At 34.8% G+C, this 21,045-nt stretch overlaps 2 protein-coding genes across 2 annotated transcripts; both read left to right on the top strand.

Moving 5' to 3' along the window:
• Positions 1 to 424: 424 nt before the first annotated feature.
• LOC107474548 (triacylglycerol lipase SDP1-like) lies at positions 425 to 4,993 on the top strand. The gene is made up of 3 exons (XM_016094171.3): positions 425 to 2,704; positions 3,282 to 3,425; positions 3,819 to 4,993. The coding sequence occupies exons 1-3, from the start codon at positions 1,286 to 1,288 to the stop codon at positions 4,743 to 4,745; spliced, it is 2,490 nt and encodes an 829-aa protein (XP_015949657.1). The 5' UTR covers positions 425 to 1,285; the 3' UTR covers positions 4,746 to 4,993.
• A 3,085-nt stretch (positions 4,994 to 8,078) lies between these two features.
• Positions 8,079 to 14,655, top strand: LOC107474547 (probable methyltransferase PMT6). The gene is made up of 7 exons (XM_016094170.3): positions 8,079 to 8,447; positions 9,320 to 9,734; positions 11,319 to 11,608; positions 12,165 to 12,548; positions 13,119 to 13,365; positions 13,457 to 13,595; positions 14,279 to 14,655. The coding sequence occupies exons 1-7, from the start codon at positions 8,273 to 8,275 to the stop codon at positions 14,435 to 14,437; spliced, it is 1,809 nt and encodes a 602-aa protein (XP_015949656.1). The 5' UTR covers positions 8,079 to 8,272; the 3' UTR covers positions 14,438 to 14,655.
• The last annotated feature ends 6,390 nt before the right edge of the window (positions 14,656 to 21,045 follow it).

The raw sequence follows: 21,045 nt of genomic DNA on the forward strand, positions 1-21,045 counted from the left end.
CATTTATAATACTATGATACATTTTAAATATCAATATTTAACTAAAAAAAATGTAGAGAATTAATATTTTTATTGAAATTTAGCCAGTACTTAACTATAAAAAAAATGAATAATCCTACACTATTAAATACTATCTCATACCATTAAAAATATTAATAATAACTAATTGATGACCAAACATCACAAATTCTATTAATCCCCTAACACTTCTCTTAATCAAAACATCATTTTCATTAGCATATTAAAAATAATTTCTGATAAAAGTAAACTTAAAAAAGTTTAAACCGGACAAATTGAATAAAAATTTTCGTCATAATCATATTTACATTTACCCTCCTGTCCAAAATAAAAACCGTTAGTACATTCCAATACGCTATTTAGTATTTATTACAAACCAACATCTGTCATTTAGCGCCACCTTGCATCATCTCCTCCTCCCTGCTTCCAATGACATCAAAACAAATCCCACAAACAACTGCGATTCCACGTCAGGCCAATGGGGAAGCCATACCGTAGCCCATAACTCCATAAGCATCAAGCAACATGTTTCTTGTTTATTCTTCTTTGGTCTGTTAATAATTGTTTGTTATCTATAGAAACTGAAATTCTATGTATCTAGAAGCTTATAAAAAACACACATTGCTGAAATGCCCATAGCGCACTTTTCTGACTTGCTTCCGTGTCACCGTTCCGGTATCTTTATCCATCCATTTCAGATCCCAATGCCTCTCCTCCCTTCTTCCTATCTCTTGTTTTCATTCCATTTTTCCATTTCAATTCATATATTCAACGCAGACTCTCGTTCTCGCTAGGCCTTCTCTTCTTTCTTTGGCTTAGCGGGAACATTTCTTCTTTTCATTTTATTTAATTTATTTTTTTTAAATATTATTTCTTGTTCGTTGCTATTTGATCCATTTCTGATATTTCGCATCTCAGGAAAATTGACAATTCATTCGTTCTTATCTTAAAATTTTGCAATTGAAGATCTGAATTCACTCAAATTTGATTGCATCTGAACGAAATTAAATTAAATATAAAGTGATGCATGATCTACCTATTTACATGTAATATATGCACTTGCTGAATCTGTTGGTTGTTCTTCCATTTGATTGTACTCCTTCTTTGGAGTGATCCATTTAATTTTTCTTTGGTCTATAAGACATAATTAATTGCCAAAACACCTTCATTTTCAGAGAACTCTTGGAGGGTTACTTGGTCCCTTCAGAGTTTTCAGTTGTGAGAAGAAAAAGAGAGAGCCCTTACTTTTAGGTTTTGATCAAAAGGGATGGATCGTATAAGTAATGAGGCTACTGTTGAGGTTTTCCCAATTGGCCCTGCGACCATTTTTGGCAGAGCAATTGCATTTAGGGTTCTTATGTGCAAATCTATGTCACATTTGAGGCATCAGCTACTATTGATATTGGTGGATACCTTCCGAAGGGTTAGGGGATTTTGGGTACCAGTTATATCATCATTTCATCCTAGGAATCCTCAGGGGTTATTAGCAATGATCACAATTGTTGCATTCTTGTTGAGACGGTATGCGAGTGTGAGGGTAACGGCCGAGTTGGCCTATAGAAGGAAATTCTGGAGTAATATGATGCGAGCCGCGTTGACTTATGAGGAATGGGCTCATGCAGCTAAGATGCTTGATAAAGAGACACCAAGGATGAATGAAGAGGACCTGTATGATGTAGAATTGGTGAGCAATAAGCTTCAAGAGCTTCGCCAGCGCCGGCATGAGGGATCTCTAAGGGATATTATATTTTGTATGAGAGCTGATCTTGTTAGAAATCTAGGTAATATGTGTAATCCTGCTCTCCATAAAGGCAGGCTTCAGGTGCCGAGATTGATCAAGGAGTACATTGATGAGGTATCAACTCAGTTGAGAATGGTGTGTGACTCTGATTCGGAGGAGCTTTCATTGGAAGAGAAGCTCGCATTCATGCACGAAACGAGACATGCGTTTGGGAGGACGGCTTTGCTGTTAAGTGGGGGTGCTTCCCTTGGAGCTTTTCATGTTGGTGTTGTTAAAACTCTGGTAGAACATAAACTTATGCCTAGGATAATTGCTGGTTCCAGTGTAGGATCGATTATATGTGCTGTAGTTGCCACTAGATCTTGGCCTGAGCTTCAAAGCTTTTTTGAGGATTCGTTACACTCATTGCAGTTTTTCGATCAAATGGGTGGGATTTTTAGTGTTGTGAAGAGGGTCACAACATTAGGTGCAGTTCATGAGATCAGACAGTTGCAAATGATGTTGAGGCATCTAACCAGCAATCTTACATTTCAAGAAGCTTATGACATGACGGGTCGCATTCTTGGAATTACTGTTTGCTCTCCAAGAAAGCATGAGCCACCTAGATGCCTTAACTACTTGACTTCACCTAATGTTGTAATATGGAGTGCGGTCACTGCTTCTTGTGCCTTTCCTGGGCTTTTCGAGGCACAGGAATTGATGGCGAAGGATAGAAGTGGACAGATTGTACCTTACCATCCTCCATTTAATCTGGGTCCTGAAGAGGGATCATCATCAGCACGGCGATGGAGGGATGGTAGCTTGGAGATGGATTTGCCAATGATGCAGTTGAAAGAGTTGTTCAATGTCAATCATTTTATAGTTAGTCAGGCCAATCCTCATATTTCACCATTGTTGAGGATGAAAGAGTTTGTGCGAGCTTACGGAGGTAACTTCGCTGCCAAGGTATGTATACGGACTTGCAATCTTCAGAAACTCAATAATTGTCGCATTTTCTCTGAATTGAATTTTCGCTTCCACATGGAGATGATATGTGAAGTTGGTCCTTATTGTTACAGACACCTAGACGAAGGTTTACATTTATCCATTTATAATTCCTTATCTCTGTTCATGCTTTAAGATTTTCTATCCATAACAGATTAAGATTTGGGCATCTTCTGATGCCAGCTAGCAGATATCATGCATTTAGTACTTATTACTTGCTTGACTAATTACTGTGGATTTTCTGGCGTCTACTATTCCAAACCCAGATCCTTGTAACTTCTTGCCCAGAAACTTACATGGTTAAATTTTCTCAGTAATGTCATCGTTTGATTCCAAACTAACCATAGGCTTGCCTTCCTAATCAGAATATCTGCTGCAATGGAGAGTTCTTGAATTCAAATAATGACTTTCTGTGTAAAAAACAAAAATAAACTGTTGCACTTATATAGAGAAACTATTTAATCAGAAGTATGTTCTTGCCTTGATATACATTCACAATATGCACCGATAACATTCAATGTGGCTTTTGATTTTGTAGCTTGCTCATCTTGTGGAGATGGAGGTGAAACATAGATGTAATCAGATACTTGAGCTCGGATTTCCCTTAGGTGGAATTGCCAAGCTGTTTGCTCAAGAGTGGGAGGGTGATGTAACTGTTGTTATGCCTGCAACTCTTGCTCAGGTATGTTTCTAAAGCTTACTTGATTACGCTGCTTGCTATGTCATTTATCTGAATTGAGATAAGCAAAGGAAAAATGTGAAGGATGTTTTCATCTTACATTTAGTGAAAACAAAAAGGGCAGTCTAGTGCAAAGCATCTTGCACGACTTAGGGTCCAGGAAAAGATCGCACCCATAGGATGTAATTAGGTAGCCTAACCTAATGCAAGCATTAGTAGCTGATTCCATGGTTTAAACTTTGTGACTTTGAGTCAGATGGCAACAACTCAACTGTTTCTCTAAGACACTCGTTCTTACATTTAACAAAAGATTTATCAACTTATTTATGCATAATTCTTCTGAGATAACTCAGTGGACTCCTGAATAACTTTTTTTTCCCTTGTTTCATGCACCAGTACTCGAAAATTATACAGAATCCTTCATATATGGAACTTCAAAAGGCAAACAACCAAGGGAGAAGATGCACCTGGGAGAAGCTTTCAGCCATAAAAGCTAATTGCGGAATTGAGCTTGCTCTTGATGAGTGTGTTGTAATGCTCAATCATATGAGAAGACTCAAACGAAGTGCTGCAAGAGCGGCAGCTGCTGTTTCTTCTCAAGGTTCCGGTTTTCCCCCAGCTGTCAAGTTCTGTGGTGCAAAAAGAATTCCTTCATGGAATGTTATTGCACGAGAAAATTCAACAGGATCCCTTGAAGATCTTATTCTAGGTGCTAACGGTCCCAATGAAACCTCCGGTAAAAATTGGAAGTCCAACCGTAGCGCATATGATGGAAGTGACTGCGAATCTGAATGTAGTGACTCAAATTCTTGGACAAGAACTGGGGGGCCTTTAATGAGAACTACTTCGTCCAATCTGTTCATTGACTTCGTCCAGCACTTAGAAATCGATATTGAACCAAGTTCAAGCATGCCAGGTCGTACTACGCCTCACGATTTTCAATATCACAGTCCCAGGGTGACAACACCGGATAGGAGCTCCCCAGAATCTGACCAGAGGGAAAACGGCAACAAGGTTTTCACGAATGGATCTAGCATAATGGTAACTGAAGGCGATCTTTTGCAGCCTGAAAGGATCCATAATGGGATTGTGTTCAATGTTATCAAGAAAGAAGACTTGTCACCTTCAAGTAGGAGTCATGATAGTTTTAGCAATGAAGTCGCCGAGTCTGTCCAAATTTATTGTCCAGGGAAGGAGATGGACACTGCTAGCACAGTTTCGGATTCCGAAAATGGCGACAATGAAACAATTCTCCCAGACAACAACTCCGAAATTGATTCCAGTGCCGATTTGGGTAAGGATAAAACCGTTGCTGACCATTAACTGTTGGCAATTTTCCCTGGTGACTTCAATACTTCGATGCTATTGAATGTAGATTGTTAATAGCATGAAATTTGGTCTTGCCAAGGAAAATATTTACTTACCCTTATAAGTTATGTGTTCTTAGTGTAGATCATTACTCCCACTTATGAAAATATCTTCACGCCAAAGATTTGTTTACTGTTGTATTTTGACGGGTATATGTATAGCTGTTAATCAAGGTTACTCAGAAATGCAGCGAAAGTAAAAAGGGGTTTCTTTATCGTACAAGTGCATTCCTTTTTCTAACTTAAAATTTGCAGCAGTAGCCAGTTACTTAAGCAAATGAATGAAATAATATATCTTTCTCCAAACAATATATTAAGGTCGAGTCTATCATGATTACTGTTGGGTTGTAGTTATACAATTTTAACAGAAAAAAATGTTGGCTACGATAGTTATATGACTTTGAGAACACTTAAAAGTGTTTAAAATTAAAGTCATATTTATTATATATTTTTTATGATTTTTTATTTTTTTATTAATTAAAAATATTTTAAATATTAAAAATATTATTTTAATTTTAAATATTTTTTAAATATTACTAAAATTATATAGCCATAGAGACTATAAAAATAATCATCGTAGTAAGCACCAGATATTAATGCATGGTTGCTTAATTATACCTCTGATCAGTCTCAGAACCAAATTGTACTTTCTTTCCACTTTGATCTTCAACTTTAATGTTGAAGTCTTCAACAAGTAATGATCCATCAGCATGCCTTCCAGCAATTGCAGTACCAGTAGCCCTTGTTGCAAGTAATAAATTTTAGATAAAAGAGCCACAAAAATTCAATATATAACAAAATCAATGATATTACATATACATAAAAAAATCAGTCATCAAATCAGTCACTCTTAAGTGAAAAAATCAGTCATCAAATCAGTCACTCTTAAGTGAACTAAGATATTCTCAAAAGCATAGCAAAGAGCATCGTTTAAGGAATTTTAAATTCAACATATTTAGTTAGAATAAAAACTTGTGGCTTTCTGTTAATATTCTGACAGCCATCTAGTCCTATGCAAATTGGTTCATCCTCCAGTTCGCCAAGACTTACGGTTTTCATTTTCTGTTTGCAAACTTGCCCTTAGTAAACCTGAACTTGAACCTTCAATTCTAACCAAAGCTATAGTTTTTTATTTAAAAAACATAAAAAGAAGGTGCAATTAGAGATCATATTCAACACTAATATAAAATGTGCAAATAAGTACCTATATGCAACCACATGGTTTGTTAATTAATCTTATAATAATAGCAACAACAATTTGTTGTAGTCTAGGTGGTTAGGATACACATTTTAGCTTTTTAATAATGGTAGTTCTTCAGTGATATCAGGTGGAGTTTATTAGTTATAGAAATCAAGTTTTTTCTTCCTTTACGATATATACTACTCTCCCATATCTATTATTTTTTCTTTTCTTTGGTATATAAAAATATCAATCTCTCCCTCTTTATTGTAGCTTCATGTTTCTTCTTCTCATGACTTAACTGAATTCTGCGAGTCCTTACTCTTGTTTGAACTCGAACCAATACTTCAGAAGAACTCTCTGCAGAAAAATGTTCAAAAGACACAACTTCTGCTGCTTCCTACTGCCACTTCTCTTCATTTTCCTGACTAAAAAATAAAAAGACCATTCACAAGAGAAATTTGACCACAGCTCATCAAAACCATTCATTTAAAGATAACTTGAAAAAGGCAATTTTACTCGACATTATACTTCAATTTTTCTTTTCATTATTCTACTTCTCTTAGTTTTTTTTATCAGAACAGATACACCCTGATTATTATACATAAAACTTTCTACCAAAAAATTAAGAACTATTTTATGAATATTAAAATTCAATCATAGCATATAGCATGATCTGAACTTATAGCACAGTTTAACCCCACTATGTACATTATATCATCATCATCATCATCACCATCAACAACAACAACATAAAACAAATCTTAGCTTCATTCTATAATTCATAACTTAGAAACTTAGAGTTATGAGGTGCAACAAGATCAAACCAGAGGCATGCAGTTCCAGCAAGACCTTGGAAGAGAGAATAAGCATTTCCACCAACAACAAAATTTATATCTAAATGACATACATGACATTAATCAGAAATCACATGATAATTATTATTTTCTTCCCTCTCTTAGGAGATTCTATAAACAAATTATTGGCCTTATTTTGCAAGGGCATTTGTTCCCCACGACCCTAACCCCTCTTTTTGTTCTCTTCTTCTTTTGCTCGAGGATGAACAAATCTTTAAGTTTGGTGTTGTGGTGTCACTCATTTTAACATTTGTATTCAATGGCACCAATGGAAGGTGAATCATCCTTAAGGAAGAGAAAAGAAAAGCCACCTCAAACCGAGAATTTTGATTTAACTAGATTCTCCTCCAAGTTACATGAGGAGCATTTCTTTGAAATCACATGCTTACATGGACAGTTTATTCCTGTTGAGGGGTTTGTCTTTAGAGTTGGAGATATCTTGAATTTCCACTTTCTCTCTCTACTATATATAATTAATTGATTCTTATTTCATCTCCCTTCCAAGTGGTGTTCCTTATTTTCGTAGAAAAATCAGTAAGGTTGAAATAATTTTTGTAAAACTTTCTAACTTCATCAAGTGTCTTGAAAATTATCCAAATTTTTGAGACAAATTATTCATCAACAACACACGTGGACTGTAAAATGAACTGAAATATTATCATAACAAGACTATTGTGTAATAACCAATAAACCGAAATACTATCATAAAAAGATCATCGTGTAGTAATAAATGAACAAAAAATTATTCATTATATAAATTCAAATTTAGAAAATCTGCATTCTAGAATGAACTAAAAATATTATCAAAATGAAACTATTTTATAATACTAAATAAACAGAAAATTGTGTTCATAAACAACACTGGATTTAACAATGAAAAATGAAAATATTCATTATCACTTTATTCGATTGCATTTCATTCTATTTAATTTAAAATTAAATAATCTAAACTTCATCCACTTGATTTTGATTCAAAAGAATAATCTAATTTACTTTCATTCAACTCATTTAAATTTGAATTATTTTTTTGAATTTAAAAAAAATAAAAAAAATCAGAAAAATTAAAAAAAAAAAGAGAAGCTTTACATTAAAAAAGAACGAAAAAAAAAAGTGTTAGTTGAATAAGAAACTTTATGATAAAGATTAAAGAGGTTTACATTAAAAATCTGTTATAAAAACATAAGAGAAAAAGTGACATGGGATGTGAGAAAAAATAATAGTGAACTTAAAACTCCAAAGAATTTATTTTCATTAAAAAAATAACACGAATCTTACCGATCTAAACACTTCCAAGTTTCTCTCTCTTTTTCTCTCTGTCTCTGTTCGCTGCACTGATGATGCACCTTCTTCTCTCGCTTCTTAATTTTCCCCTTTCTCTCTGAATTAGATTAGAACGAAAGTGGATAGAAGCAGAAGAAGAAGAAAGAAAAAAACAGTAGAGAAAGAATGGGGGGTTTTGCAGTGGGTTCTGCCTTTGATTCCAAATCTGGGCAGATCATAATGGCTGCTTTGCTATTAATGGTTGTTTCTTTCTACGCTGGCACACTCTTGGGCAACAATGCTCCCCTTTATGTCTCTCAACCTTCCTCTGTTACTTCTTCTAATCTTCTTTCTTCCTCAGGTAATGGTAACTCTTCTTTCAGCTCAACTCACTTTCTAGAACCTTCCTTCCTTTTCTTCTTTTGAACTTATTTGCTTTCACTGGATTTTACTTACTTGTTTTTGTACCAATTGTAACAAAGTTATCGTTATCTTTGTTCGTTTAACTTGCTTCATATTCTGAATTCTCAGCTTTAGATTTTGTTTATTTATTTTTTATACTCTTTTACCTGTGTGTCTATGTGTACTGTTCGGTTGCATCTGCATTTGCATTTGGATTCAGTCTCTAGAACAATATGGAAATAAGATAGAGATAGAGAGACAAAGAAATAAATTTTCTATCTCTGGCACAGAGAAAATTTGTGTCTTTATCTTGTGTGTGTGCGCTGCTCTCTTTATTTGTATTTTCTATGCATCTTTTAAGTTAAGCCACTCAGATATACTATTATTGAGTATGAGTGCTAGATTAGAAATTGTTTCAATGCCTTCAAATACTAGTTGAATTTCTCTAGAAGATGGTATCGATTTGTAGTTTTTGTTTAGAGGAAGTTGCTTTGTTAGATGCAATCAGCTGTTAATTTAATTACTGTGGCCAATTTCAGTTAGTGTCTTCTTTTCGAAATTTATGTTAGAATCTGAGATTATATGTTTTTATTTTCGGCATTTTCTATTTTTCAGGATTTTGTATAGAAGAAGAACAAAATAAAAGAAAATAGTGAACACAATAATATAATGTTTTCATTCTTTACCCTTTTTCTTTCATGCAATGTTGAATGCAGAAAACATTGAAAATGAAAGTAGAAAATGTTTTCCCAAACCGAACAGAAAAATCTTTCTAACCTAAAAAATGTTTCTATTTGTGATTGATAGTAGAAATGTTCCTAACTCTTGCAGGAACATCCAGATTTAGTAACAAAGTTGCGCTGACATACCGAAAAACGCCGATAGTGATTCCAGAAACTGGGGTTGATGTATGCCCTTTGATGTTCAATGAGTACATTCCTTGCCATGATATTTCCTATGTGGCAACATTGATTCCAAGCCTTGATCTTTCTAGGAAAGAGGAGCTGGAGAGACATTGCCCTCCGCTTGAGAAACGCCTATTTTGCTTGGTTCCACCACCTAAGGATTATAAAATACCTATAAAATGGCCTCTTAGCAGGGATTATGTTTGGCAGAGCAATGTCAATCATACGCATCTTGCAGATGTCAAAGGGGGCCAAAATTGGGTCCATCCGAAGGGTCAACTCTGGTGGTTTCCTGGTGGTGGTACCCATTTCAAGAATGGTGCATCTGAATACATACAAAGGTAGCCGTAATTGACTTATCTTGTGACCTTTATTTGTTTTCTTTGCTATGCTGATTGAAGAAATTGTTTCCGAATAGTAAGTAACTTCCATGCAGACATATCAGTTTTATGATGATTTAATTATGTTCACTTTAAAAAGAATTAGGGATCTTGTGAAGATATGGTCCATTGTCATTTGCTAATGTCTAACAGTCTTAGTTAATATCATGTTAATATTTCTAAGCTTAGTGGTCATTGTTTGTTTTGAATTTCTTATGTTGTAGTCTTGAACTAGCTTTTGCTCTATAAGTTTGACCATCTCAGATTTGAGGTAACTGTGATGAAAGGACAAAGTATAAGTTTTAATCCACAAATCTATTATTGAAAATTCAAAATGCTCATTTTTGCCACACTCTAATGCTACTTAGTGTTATGGTCCACTGGAAATTCCTTATACCGAGCCAATGTCTTTTGCAAAGAAATTGAATTGAGTATCGGATTCATGAGATTAGAGGTCTTTTGGATTTGTGATAAATTGATCCCTGATTTATGATTGTCTTTTTCAAAAATGTATTGAATTGGATAATGTTCTTTTCAATATTTCATTGAGGAATCTGGATCAAAAATTGGGTTATAATTCTCAAATTTGAAGATACGTAATATTTTTTTTATTATTTTCAAGATGCCAATAACAAAAGATGAAATTATTCATTTTTACCTTTCTTTGACATAGTGTAGGGATTTAATTGTAGATGCGCATGGGCTATGATAGCCCACATTAGCCTATAATGGCCGCAAGTGCAGCCACATTGATAATTTGAAACCTTGGATGTGATAGAAAGAATATTGTTTTATTTTTTGAATTTGTTCCTGACAGGAAGATTAAACTAAGCTTTAAATTTTTGTACTTCAAACACAACACAATGTAGGTAGAGTTGAAGTCCCCATTTTTTCAAGCTGGTGCCTACAATGTTTGCTTTTTTTATTATTATTTACAAATAATGTCATCCTAGTTTGAGATTCTGAGAGTAAATAAATGAAAAGTTGAAGCTTTGGAAACTAGTTTTCGAATTATGTGGTTTTCTGTTTAAGAAGTATAAAGAATGGAAGTATAGCTGAAGCTCACACATTCTAGTTTAGCATATTGTTTTTCTTTGTGCTTATGGCTTCAATGCAAATAAAGAAAGAAAGTTATACATTGCAACTGCAAAGTGGAACATTTCTCAGATTTTTGCTTTGCATGAATCTATGGTTATGATGATAAAGGAATATGCTGAAATTGGATGCACCTAATTAATCATAAGTTTTTCTTTTCTAAGATGCAACTTTGGAGTTGTTTATGGCGATGTAATTCTATAGTAATCATTTCTAGCTATAGCATAGTTATATTGTTTGGGGCTACAAACTAACATGAGGACAACACGGTTTCATAGAATATTTAAAGAGTAGTTTAAAGGATTTGAATGATGCTAATTTTTGTTACCTTTCACTTAAGTCTTTCTCTTGAACAGGTTCTTTGATTCTTGCTTGCAGCATGCATTCCATTATTCGAATATTGCAAAGCATAGTTGTTACTTTAGTCATTTAATCTCTTTACAAATGCAGGTTGGGAAATATGATTACAAATGAGACAGGTGATCTGCGTTCTGCAGGTGTAGTTCAAGTTCTGGATGTTGGATGTGGTGTGGCCAGCTTTTCAGCATATCTTCTTCCCTTGGATATCCGAGCAATGTCCTTTGCCCCAAAGGATGGCCATGAAAATCAGATCCAATTTGCATTAGAGCGAGGAATTGGAGCCATGATCTCTGCCATGTCCACAATACAACTACCATATCCTACTGGATCATTTGAAATGATTCACTGTTCACGTTGCCGCATAGACTTTCATGAGAATGGTAATTGAATTTCTTTATTGACTGTACCTTGAAGTTGGTAAATGTATTCCGTAGTTTAAGATTTTCATGGATGACAAATGTAGATCCCATGTGATCTACATTCTTCAATGAGTAAATATGGTATTTTTATTATTGAAAATGTACCTCAAAATTTAGTGAGTCCTTGATTTAAACTATGTGCATGATTTTGTTCCTGAATTATTCAAACTTGTTTTTGTGTTGGTCCATGCTGGAGCAATTAGTGGTTGATTGGTTTCTAATAATCAGTTGTACCAATCAAGAGGAAGTTAAAGAAACAGGGAAAAAGTTTTAGTTCTTGCATCATCACTCACAATGTACTTTAAACTTCATGCCTTGTTTGGAGGCACTTGTATCCTCATAGTTATTATCGTCATCAATGTTGTTCCTACAGAATTACCTGGTAGAATAGGTACAATGTTTTTGGCAAAGGCTGCTGAACATTTGTTGAGTGATCTGTTACCCAATTGGTTGGACTCTTTTGGTGGAGTTAGCCTTTCATAATTGGTGGTGTTTAATTTATTTTGTTTCTCTGCAGATGGGATTTTGCTGAAAGAGTTGCATCGCCTTCTTCGTGCTAATGGTTATTTCGTTTATTCTTCTCCACCTGCTTACAGAAAAGATAAAGACTATCCTATCATTTGGGACAAATTGACGAATTTGACTACAGCAATGTGCTGGAGACTCATTGCTCGAAAAGTTCAGACAGCAATATGGATTAAAGATGATAACTCGTCCTGCATTTTGCAAAATGCAGAAAAAAAGCTTATAAATGTCTGTGATGCTACTGATGACTCCAAACCTTCATGGAATACCCCACTTAAAAATTGTGTACAAGTCAGAAACTCTGAGACAGACTCTTATAAGCTTCCTCCAAGTCACGAACGACATTCAGTGTTTTCCGAGAACCTGAGAAAAATAGGTTTGTACAGCTCCCTTTGTATTAGTTCAAGAAGTTTGCTTCTATACTTAGGTTTTCCATACTCTTAACATGCATTTTTCCAATCTAAAAGTGATGCTTTGTCATTCAAAGAGTGCTTTCAATGGGACATGGATGAAATTTTCTTGCCCAAGCTTTGAAAGTTCTAATATTTACATTATGGAAAGTTCATCTGTTCAAGCTATTTTAATCCTATCCTTACTCAAATGCTGAACAATCTTTTCAGGGGGAAAAAATATTATGACTTAGGTGAGAACATAATTTGTCTTCTTCCGTAGAATGAGAAACCAAAACAAGTTTCCAGGTGAAGGGTATATGTAGCACTTTGGATATCTGTATCCAATGAATATGTTGTCATATGGAACTCCGATCAGGCATTTATTACCATATTGATAATTTGATATCCCATATCTATAAAGAGGCATTCTTTGTTCTTTGCCCTGCTTCACTAGTAGGGATTGTTCTACAAATATGAATAATAAGATAGATGCCCCACATGATGTAATCCACTTCAGCATAATGTGGTGACCTTTTTCAATATTTGAACAACAGGTATAAGTCAAGATGATTTTACATCTGATACTCTCTTCTGGCAAGATCAAGTTCAGCATTACTGGAGACTGATGAACATCAAGGAAACAGAAGTACGCAATGTGATGGACATGAATGCCATTTATGGTGGTTTCGCTGTTGCTTTAGATGCATTTCCTGTTTGGGTGATGAATGTAGTTCCTGCAATCATGAAAAACACTTTGTCTGGAATCTATGACCGGGGATTGATTGGAACTTTTCATGATTGGTATGAATATCCAACTGATACTCTAACATCTATGTTCATATTTATATTTATTTTGATTAGACAGCAGCTAATGCATATATCTTCTCGTTAGGTGTGAACCATTTTCAAGTTATCCTCGGACATATGATCTTTTGCATGCCAATTACCTCTTTTCCCAGTACAAAACTCAAGGGGAAGGTTGCCTATTGGAGGATATCATGCTAGAGATGGATCGACTTATTCGCCCACTGGTAATTATTTTTTCTTTTCCACAAAAAAAATGAACTGTCTTTGGTAGTGATCTGCAGATGAAATACGAAGACTTAATTTGCTGAAATGTATGAGGCTGAAGATTTATTCCTCCAGCATGTATCGTTTGCATTATTTATACAATTAAAGAAAAGTTAAAATAAAAGGGGAATCATATCTAAGCAGCTTTTTCTTTTGTCATCTAGTTGGAGAAGAAATATATTGAAGGAATTAATTTCCGTTATATCTACATAATAGTGATAGTTTATAATGAACAACTATAGTGGAACGGAAACTAAGTTCCATTTTACTAACCAACTAATCTTTTTGGTAATAAAAATTTATTTATTAATTTATCTTTTTAACAAACAAATTTGGTTGAGTATGCCATATTTTCCACCCCATTTAGTTTTCAAGAAAAGCCATATTTCAGTTGCTTGGACACGTGCTTATGATAGAGCAATTTTCGTAGTTAGAGGGTAGCTTTTGGTGTAAATAAGATTAAAATGTCCTAGCAGATTGACAATGGTTTACCATAATCCAGCAATCCTATATGAATAAATTGCGCAAAATATTTAAATATGTATTCTTTTCCATATCTTTCCATATCATTTTTTTTTTCTGTCTAATATCCATATCTTTCCCCCTTGTTCTCACCGTAACTCTTGACATTCGTGTTTTGCAGGGCTCTGTTATCATCAGAGATGAGGAATATATTGTGTCACGAATCCAAGAGTTAGCGCCAAAGTTCCTGTGGGATGTTGAGTCACATATGTTAGAGAACAAAGAAAAGAAGATGGAAAGGGTTCTAATTTGTAGAAAAAAGTTTTGGGCAATCGTCTAAGAAGATTGCACATCTAAACGCTTCTTCCCTCGCCATAGAAATTGTTTCCTAACCACCTTGGTAATATGTAACGTTAAAAGCTGTTATTTTTCTGTTTTGTTCATTTGTTGTTTATCATTATCATTGTGTAGATTGTCTAGGGAGCATTTTCTTTGTTTGTAAATGACTTCACTTTACTGTTTTGCATTTACATGATATATAGAAAGTTCTATTGTCCCTATGCTTTTCTTTCTATGAAAATGGTAGAGGCAGATACGCATAAGCCTAATGATATAAAAGTTGACTTTTTAATGGATGATATAATCTCATGTATTGTTCTGTTGACCAATTTTTAACTAACAAAATGTATTATTTTTGGGCAATACTTGGTCAATTCTATATTCTAAATTCTAATAGTACAAAAATAAGATGTTGGTCTAAAGTATCATAATTTTGATAAAAAAAAATGTTGGTCACTTAATACTTCTCTTCTCTTTTCATTATCATCTCTTAGAAGATCAAACTCTTTAGACAATAGACACCCCTACAAGATAAAAGCATGCTCGATTCGTGGGCTCTATTTACTCCAATTTTCATTTAGAGCTCCCTTCAAAGCATGGTTGAAAATGAACCCTGCATCCGTCGTTATCGATTGGCAAAAATAAGGCCAAAATAAAATGACGAAAATCGAAGGCCGGGTATTTTTATCATCCCTGTTAAGAAGTCCTACAGACTACAGTAACCAGTGACCGCACTAAGTTTGCAGCAGGATTTTAAAGGTCAAGGATTCTGCAAAATACCAAATATTGTTGCAAACAGGGGGTAAACCTTTGAAGGCTTTACTTCCAGAAGACATTTCTTTCAATGCAATCTGATTGTCACGGATTAAAAGTTTTCATTAATCAACACTATCCGGAAGCTGCCTCTAGATAGATTTTGGGTTTTTGTTTCCTTTATAATTGGGGGATTCCTTTATAATTTTAGTGGAGAAGTTTGTGGAAGAAGAGTAATCCTTTGTTTTGGTCAAGTGAAGAAGAGCAATTTTTTTTTGGGTCATAACACACACACGCCCACCACTTCTTGTCACTTTTTTTTTTTTTTTTCCACGGTATCTCCCAGCCAGACAAGCCAATGACTAATCCACCGCGGTACTGAGCTCCATTTAAGGATTTGTCGTTGGCCAATGGGTTGCTGCATGCACAAGGCGGGATTCGAACCTCCGACACTTGCTTAAGCGGACTAGTGAGTTAACTACTAGACCAACCCAACTTTGATACATGCCTTAGCCACCGAAGAGTAATTTATGTCCCATTTATGCTTCCAATTAGTGGGCCAATGGTTTGGTTTGGTTGTACTGTACTGTTTGTGTGACAAGTCCCTTGCGCTGAAAATCTCCATTTCAGACCTAAATGGAAACAAAAATAAAGCTTAAAAAAAAACAAACATTTAATAGGCTTGATATGTGTTCCGATATCTGACCAAAAATAAATAAGCATGATATGCATTGACCAAAAAAAAAAAAACTCGTTATATACAAATATGTTGGTAGAGTGCTTGGTCTTCTCATTTTTAGTTGCAGTTGCTATAATTTTTTTCCTTCATGAAGAATTTTAGCGAATGAATGAAAATTATATCTCTCATCTCGCGAGATCTTTTCCAAGAATATTTATTTATGTTATCTATTAATATATAATAAGCAACTAATGCTTGATCTATTAATCGACAAGTGTCAAGTTTATTTACTCAATAAGTGTTTACTCTGTTTGTATGACAAGAGGCACAATAAAAAAGTAAAATAAAATTTAAATTTTGAAACAAAAAAGAATTGATTTTGAACACAATTTTTCTGTTTTTGGATCAAATTTAAATGTGTATATTTGAACCATTTTGAAATCAGTGTTTGAAGAAACAGATTTAAATTCAGGATATTAAAATTCATTTCTTTTTTCAGCTTTGTCTATCTCTCTTTCTGTTCTTTCTTTCTCGAAAGCGCTCTCTATAATTGAGGCACAAATGGAGTGGCGGTTCAAAATACATAAAGATATCACCGACGAAAAAAAAGAGGGAACTCACTAGTGATGGAAGTAGTAATTGGCAGAGAAGGTAGAGTGGCAGTGGTCGGGGCAGCAGATGGCGGTAGAGGTTTTGAATTGGTCTTCATCGAGTAGCAAAGATTCCGAATAACAAGCCAGTGAATAAGGTAGCCGTTGATGTAGCAGCAAGGAGAAAGAACAGTGACAGCAATGAGTGGTGTTGCTGCCATCAATAAAGAAGGAGCAGCTGACAGCAAGTTGTTGACACCAATGGAGAGCTTTGATATCCTATCGTCGGCTGTGTTTTTATAGATCTGAAAAATTACATTGCATTTTAGGAAATTTTGGTGATCCAATTTTTTTTATATTTTTATTTTTTTTGGCAATGGTAACAGGTAACTAGGAGCTAAAATCATGTCTAAGAAATTCACTGAATTTGTGTGGTGACAGTGAATATAGTTGTGAATGAACTAGACACATAACAAGTTTCAAATGGTGATCACGTTATTTTTGTCATCTGTAGATATGCATTTTTTCTAATATATAATAGGTAAAAGATTAATACTTGCCTTATTAATGCCCTTGATTAAATTGGTGAGTGTTAGTTATCGTGGTTGTGGTGCATTTTGTTCAAAAAATTGATTGCAACAATCCTGTAATACGTGTTTTGGCCTTTTTTTGGTTTAATAATTGAGTTGGATGAGGTACTACTTCTTTGTATCCTCCTAGACATTTGTAAATCTAGAATTGGATTCCATTGTTTGCATGAAACTCGATATGCAAATTCCATTCTCTTCTCCTCTAAATACACCATGTTAAAGGGTGAAGTAGAAATGGTAACATGCTAATTATTGAAAGTTGTTGTCTCTTTTATCTATGTGATTTACTTAGAAATAATAGGTTTATGTGTTCTATTTTTTTACTTTTCTGTTTTTCAGATCTATTTCTTTATTTTTAAATTTTTTGTATTTTGATTTCTTTACATTTTTTTTAGATTCACATTGTGCTTCTCATAAGCGGACAAGAAAAGTGAGGCTCACAAAGTGGTACTCCCTATACTCTCAAAAGAAAATATCTAAGATAAATACTTTCTTTAAGCTATGATCTAATATATTTCTTTTTTCCGATTTATACATACTAGGGATGTAACACCCTAATTACCCTAAACCTTACCTCGCGCTGTAAAGCAAAATCAAGGTTACAACAATTCTAAAGCTTATACACATTTATATAGAAGGAAATTAATATATTCTAGCAGCCCGATGAAAAAATAAGATCAAAATATATATATATATATATCAAAAGATAATAATCATAAGGATCTAGCCACTGCTCGCAGAGTTTAAGTCGGCTAGCTATATATAGACATACAGAATTTTAAACAGATAAAATAGCTTATACAAACTCCCTCTCAAAGTAAGTCTCTAGGCCAAATAAATACAAAAGTGAGAGAAACTAAACAAATAACCAAAAGGGCTTCAAAACAAGATAGAAATCCTCCGCTCTGTCACCACCAAGCAACTCACCGAGGTGGGTTGTGACCTGCATTTGAAAAATAACAACAGAATATGGTATGAGAACCAGAGATTTTCAGTATGGTAACAGTACCGAGTGATGTAAGATATAAGACTCCGGGACGCCAGAGGCAATCCTAGAACTTCATATCCATCACAAGATTCATCTTAAAGTATAAAACACAGAATTTTCAGAAAATCTTATTATGAGCAAATTTCAATTTATTTATTCATTAAAAATTTTATTTTTAGAAATTATTTTATTAAAAGTAACCAAACCAAGTTTTGATAACAAAACTATAAATTTTATTTAATTTTATGATTTTTGAATAATTTTCTATATTTAAATTATAAATCTTAGTAGTTTTAAAAGAATAAGAATTTTATATGAAATAATTTAAATAATTGAGATTTGGAATTTAATATTTTAATTTTTATAAATAAAGAAAGTTAATTATATTACCTTATATTTTGAACTAAGAGTACTAGATTGAAAGTCAATTAGTAAATTTGACAATTAAATAATATTTTTCTAAAATAATTTTAAGGGGTTAAATTAGATTTCAAATTAAATACTCTATACCCTAATTTAATTAAAATGATCAAATTCTAATTTATTCAAAAATATGTAATTATAAATTCATCCAAAATCAAACCCTAACCCTAATTTTATACACATTCTCATATTAATCCTAATTAAACATAATACACCCTATTTCCCCAACCCTAGCCGCCACTACCCCTTTAACCCTAGCCCTTCCACTTCATTAAAAAAAAAGAAACAAAAAGAAAGGGAAGAACAGAAAGGGGGACATGAAAACAGGGAAGAAAGAAAATAAAAAGGGGGAAACGGAGATCAGAGGGGGAGACGGAGGACGAGGGAGAAGGGGAGGGAAGGAAGTCGTCGCGCGTACCCACTTGTCGCCGCCGTCCGAGGACCTTCCATAGACGTTGCTGTCGAGCTTGAAGGTGAGAGAAAGAGAGTTCACATGGGAAAGAGAAAGGTGTTGCACCGCTGTTCATCGCTGCTCAGCCACCACCATGCCTTGTTGACGTCGTCAGAGCTGCCAAGTAGCCGTCATGAGCTGCCCAGTAGCCACTATCGTCTTCGCGAACCGTAGCTGTCGCCAAGGTCGTGCCACCGCTGTGTCTCACCGCCGTTGAAGGAGCCATCGTCAAATGGAGCAAGGAGAGAGAAAGAGCTACGAAAGAGATAAAAGGAGGTGGCAGAGACCTTTGCCGCCGCTGCTCCCGTCACTGTAGCCGTCGGTGGAGCTCGCCGTCGCTGGAGATGAGTCAGCGTCACATTCTTGCTGCTTTGAGCCACCAACGTCGCTGCTGCTACTCCAAAATTCCGGTTTTGTTCCTTAGGGTTTTCTATCTCAGCTCCCTTGAAGCTACCACCGGTTCTGTCCTTACCGGTGAGGGTCACCGAAGCTACTGCAATTCCAGTCTCTTGCTCCTCTAGTAAGGTTATTCTATCACACCTTGTCTCGCTATAATGTTTCATTAATTAACTTTGTCCTACCTTACAAAAATGTTCCTTCGCATCCTTACTCAGCCTTAAACCACAATAGATTAATGGATTCACCGACGTTGTTGTTTTTGTAGATGACTTGCGGTGTTGTTCCATCGTCGCTGATTGGTGTGTTGCTTGTATGGTTAATTTGTTCACTAGTTCATTAGAGAGCAATGTGATTTTCATTTCTAATCCTAAGTAACCACTTATATTTTGCAGTGGAGACTTAGGATGAATAATTTATTTCTATTTACCTGATTGTGTCAGATTGCATAGTTGTATCCTTGCTAGGGTAAAAAGATCAATTTTGGTTCTAAGGAGAAGTTAAGTATTAGTTCTGGCAATTATATGCAATATTTTCCTAAACAAGCTGTGATATATTTTTATTTCATTCAACCTCATTCTTTTATGAAACTGCGGGAGGAAAATAAGTACTTTTGATTTTTGTGGTATTGTTTGGCTTATGAAAATAGCAGAAGCATGAAATAATGATATTTTTCTTATTTAGAAAAATAGGTAGTATCTCACTGTTGTTGGAAGAGGTAGTCAAAGCTAATGCCATGAATTAAAAGGAAAGGAAATTGTCATAATAAGTTTATGCGAACTTGGCTAATTGAGGTAGGGGATTGTTTTGAAGTTAAAACATTTTGGGGTTAATACATGATGAACTTAGTGAATTAATGCAGGTGAATTAATTTCTGTGCTTGAAATGTTTTTTTACTGTGATTGAAGTTGTGGCTGAACTTATTATTGATTTGTCAATTTTTGAGTTTTTGGCAAAAATGATTGAATATGTTGATTTTGAACCTTTGTTTGAAATTGGTTCTTATTGATTATGAAAAATGGATTTGGAAACGTTAATTTGATTGAGTCATAGTTGAAAAGAGGGGACTCGTAATGGGGTGGTGCACGAAATTGCAATCACACTTTTTGCAGCTCCGCACAACTAACCAGCAAGTGCACTGGGTCGTCCAAGTAATACCTTACGTGAGTAAGGGTCGATCCCACGGAGATTGTCGGCTTGAAGCAAGCTATGGTTATCTTGTAAATCTTAGTCAGGATATCAGAAATTATCAGGATTGATTGTGAAAAGTAAAAGAACATGAAATAAGTACTTGTTTTGCAGTGATAGAGAATAGGTTGAGGTTTTGGAGATGCTCCATCTTCTGAATCTCTGCTTTCCTACTGTCTTCTTCTTCAAACACGCAAGGCTCCTTCCATGGCAAGCTGTATTGAATCCTACTCAGAATACCACAGACAAGGTTTAGACCTTCCGGATTCTCTTGAATGCCGCCATCAGTTCTAGCTTATACCACGAAGATTCCGGTTAAAGAATCCAAGAGATATCTACTTAATCTAAGGTAGAATGGAGGTGGTTGTCAGGCACGCGTTCATAGTTGAGAATGATGATGATTGTCACGGATCATCACATTCATCCGAATTAAGAACAAGTAGTATCTTAGAATGGAAGGAAGCATGATTGGATGAGAAACAGTAGTAATTGCATTAATCCATCAAGACACAGCAGAGCTCCTCACCCCCAACCATGGGGTTTAGAGACTC

The sequence above is a fragment of the Arachis duranensis genome, chromosome 2, assembly GCF_000817695.3.
Source record: "Arachis duranensis cultivar V14167 chromosome 2, aradu.V14167.gnm2.J7QH, whole genome shotgun sequence".
Classification (NCBI taxonomy): Eukaryota; Viridiplantae; Streptophyta; class Magnoliopsida; order Fabales; family Fabaceae; genus Arachis; species Arachis duranensis.

Coding starts and splice junctions, on each gene's coding strand:
- LOC107474548 (XM_016094171.3), top strand. CDS start 1,286: ATGGATCGTATAAGTAATGAGGCTACTGTTGAGGTTTTCCCAATTGGC. Junction 2,705..3,281: donor GAGGTAACTTCGCTGCCAAG/GTATGTATACGG, acceptor TTGATTTTGTAG/CTTGCTCATCTTGTGGAGAT. Junction 3,426..3,818: donor TGCCTGCAACTCTTGCTCAG/GTATGTTTCTAA, acceptor TTCATGCACCAG/TACTCGAAAATTATACAGAA.
- LOC107474547 (XM_016094170.3), top strand. CDS start 8,273: ATGGGGGGTTTTGCAGTGGGTTCTGCCTTTGATTCCAAATCTGGGCAG. Junction 12,549..13,118: donor CGAGAACCTGAGAAAAATAG/GTTTGTACAGCT, acceptor TTTGAACAACAG/GTATAAGTCAAGATGATTTT. Junction 13,366..13,456: donor ATTGGAACTTTTCATGATTG/GTATGAATATCC, acceptor TCTTCTCGTTAG/GTGTGAACCATTTTCAAGTT.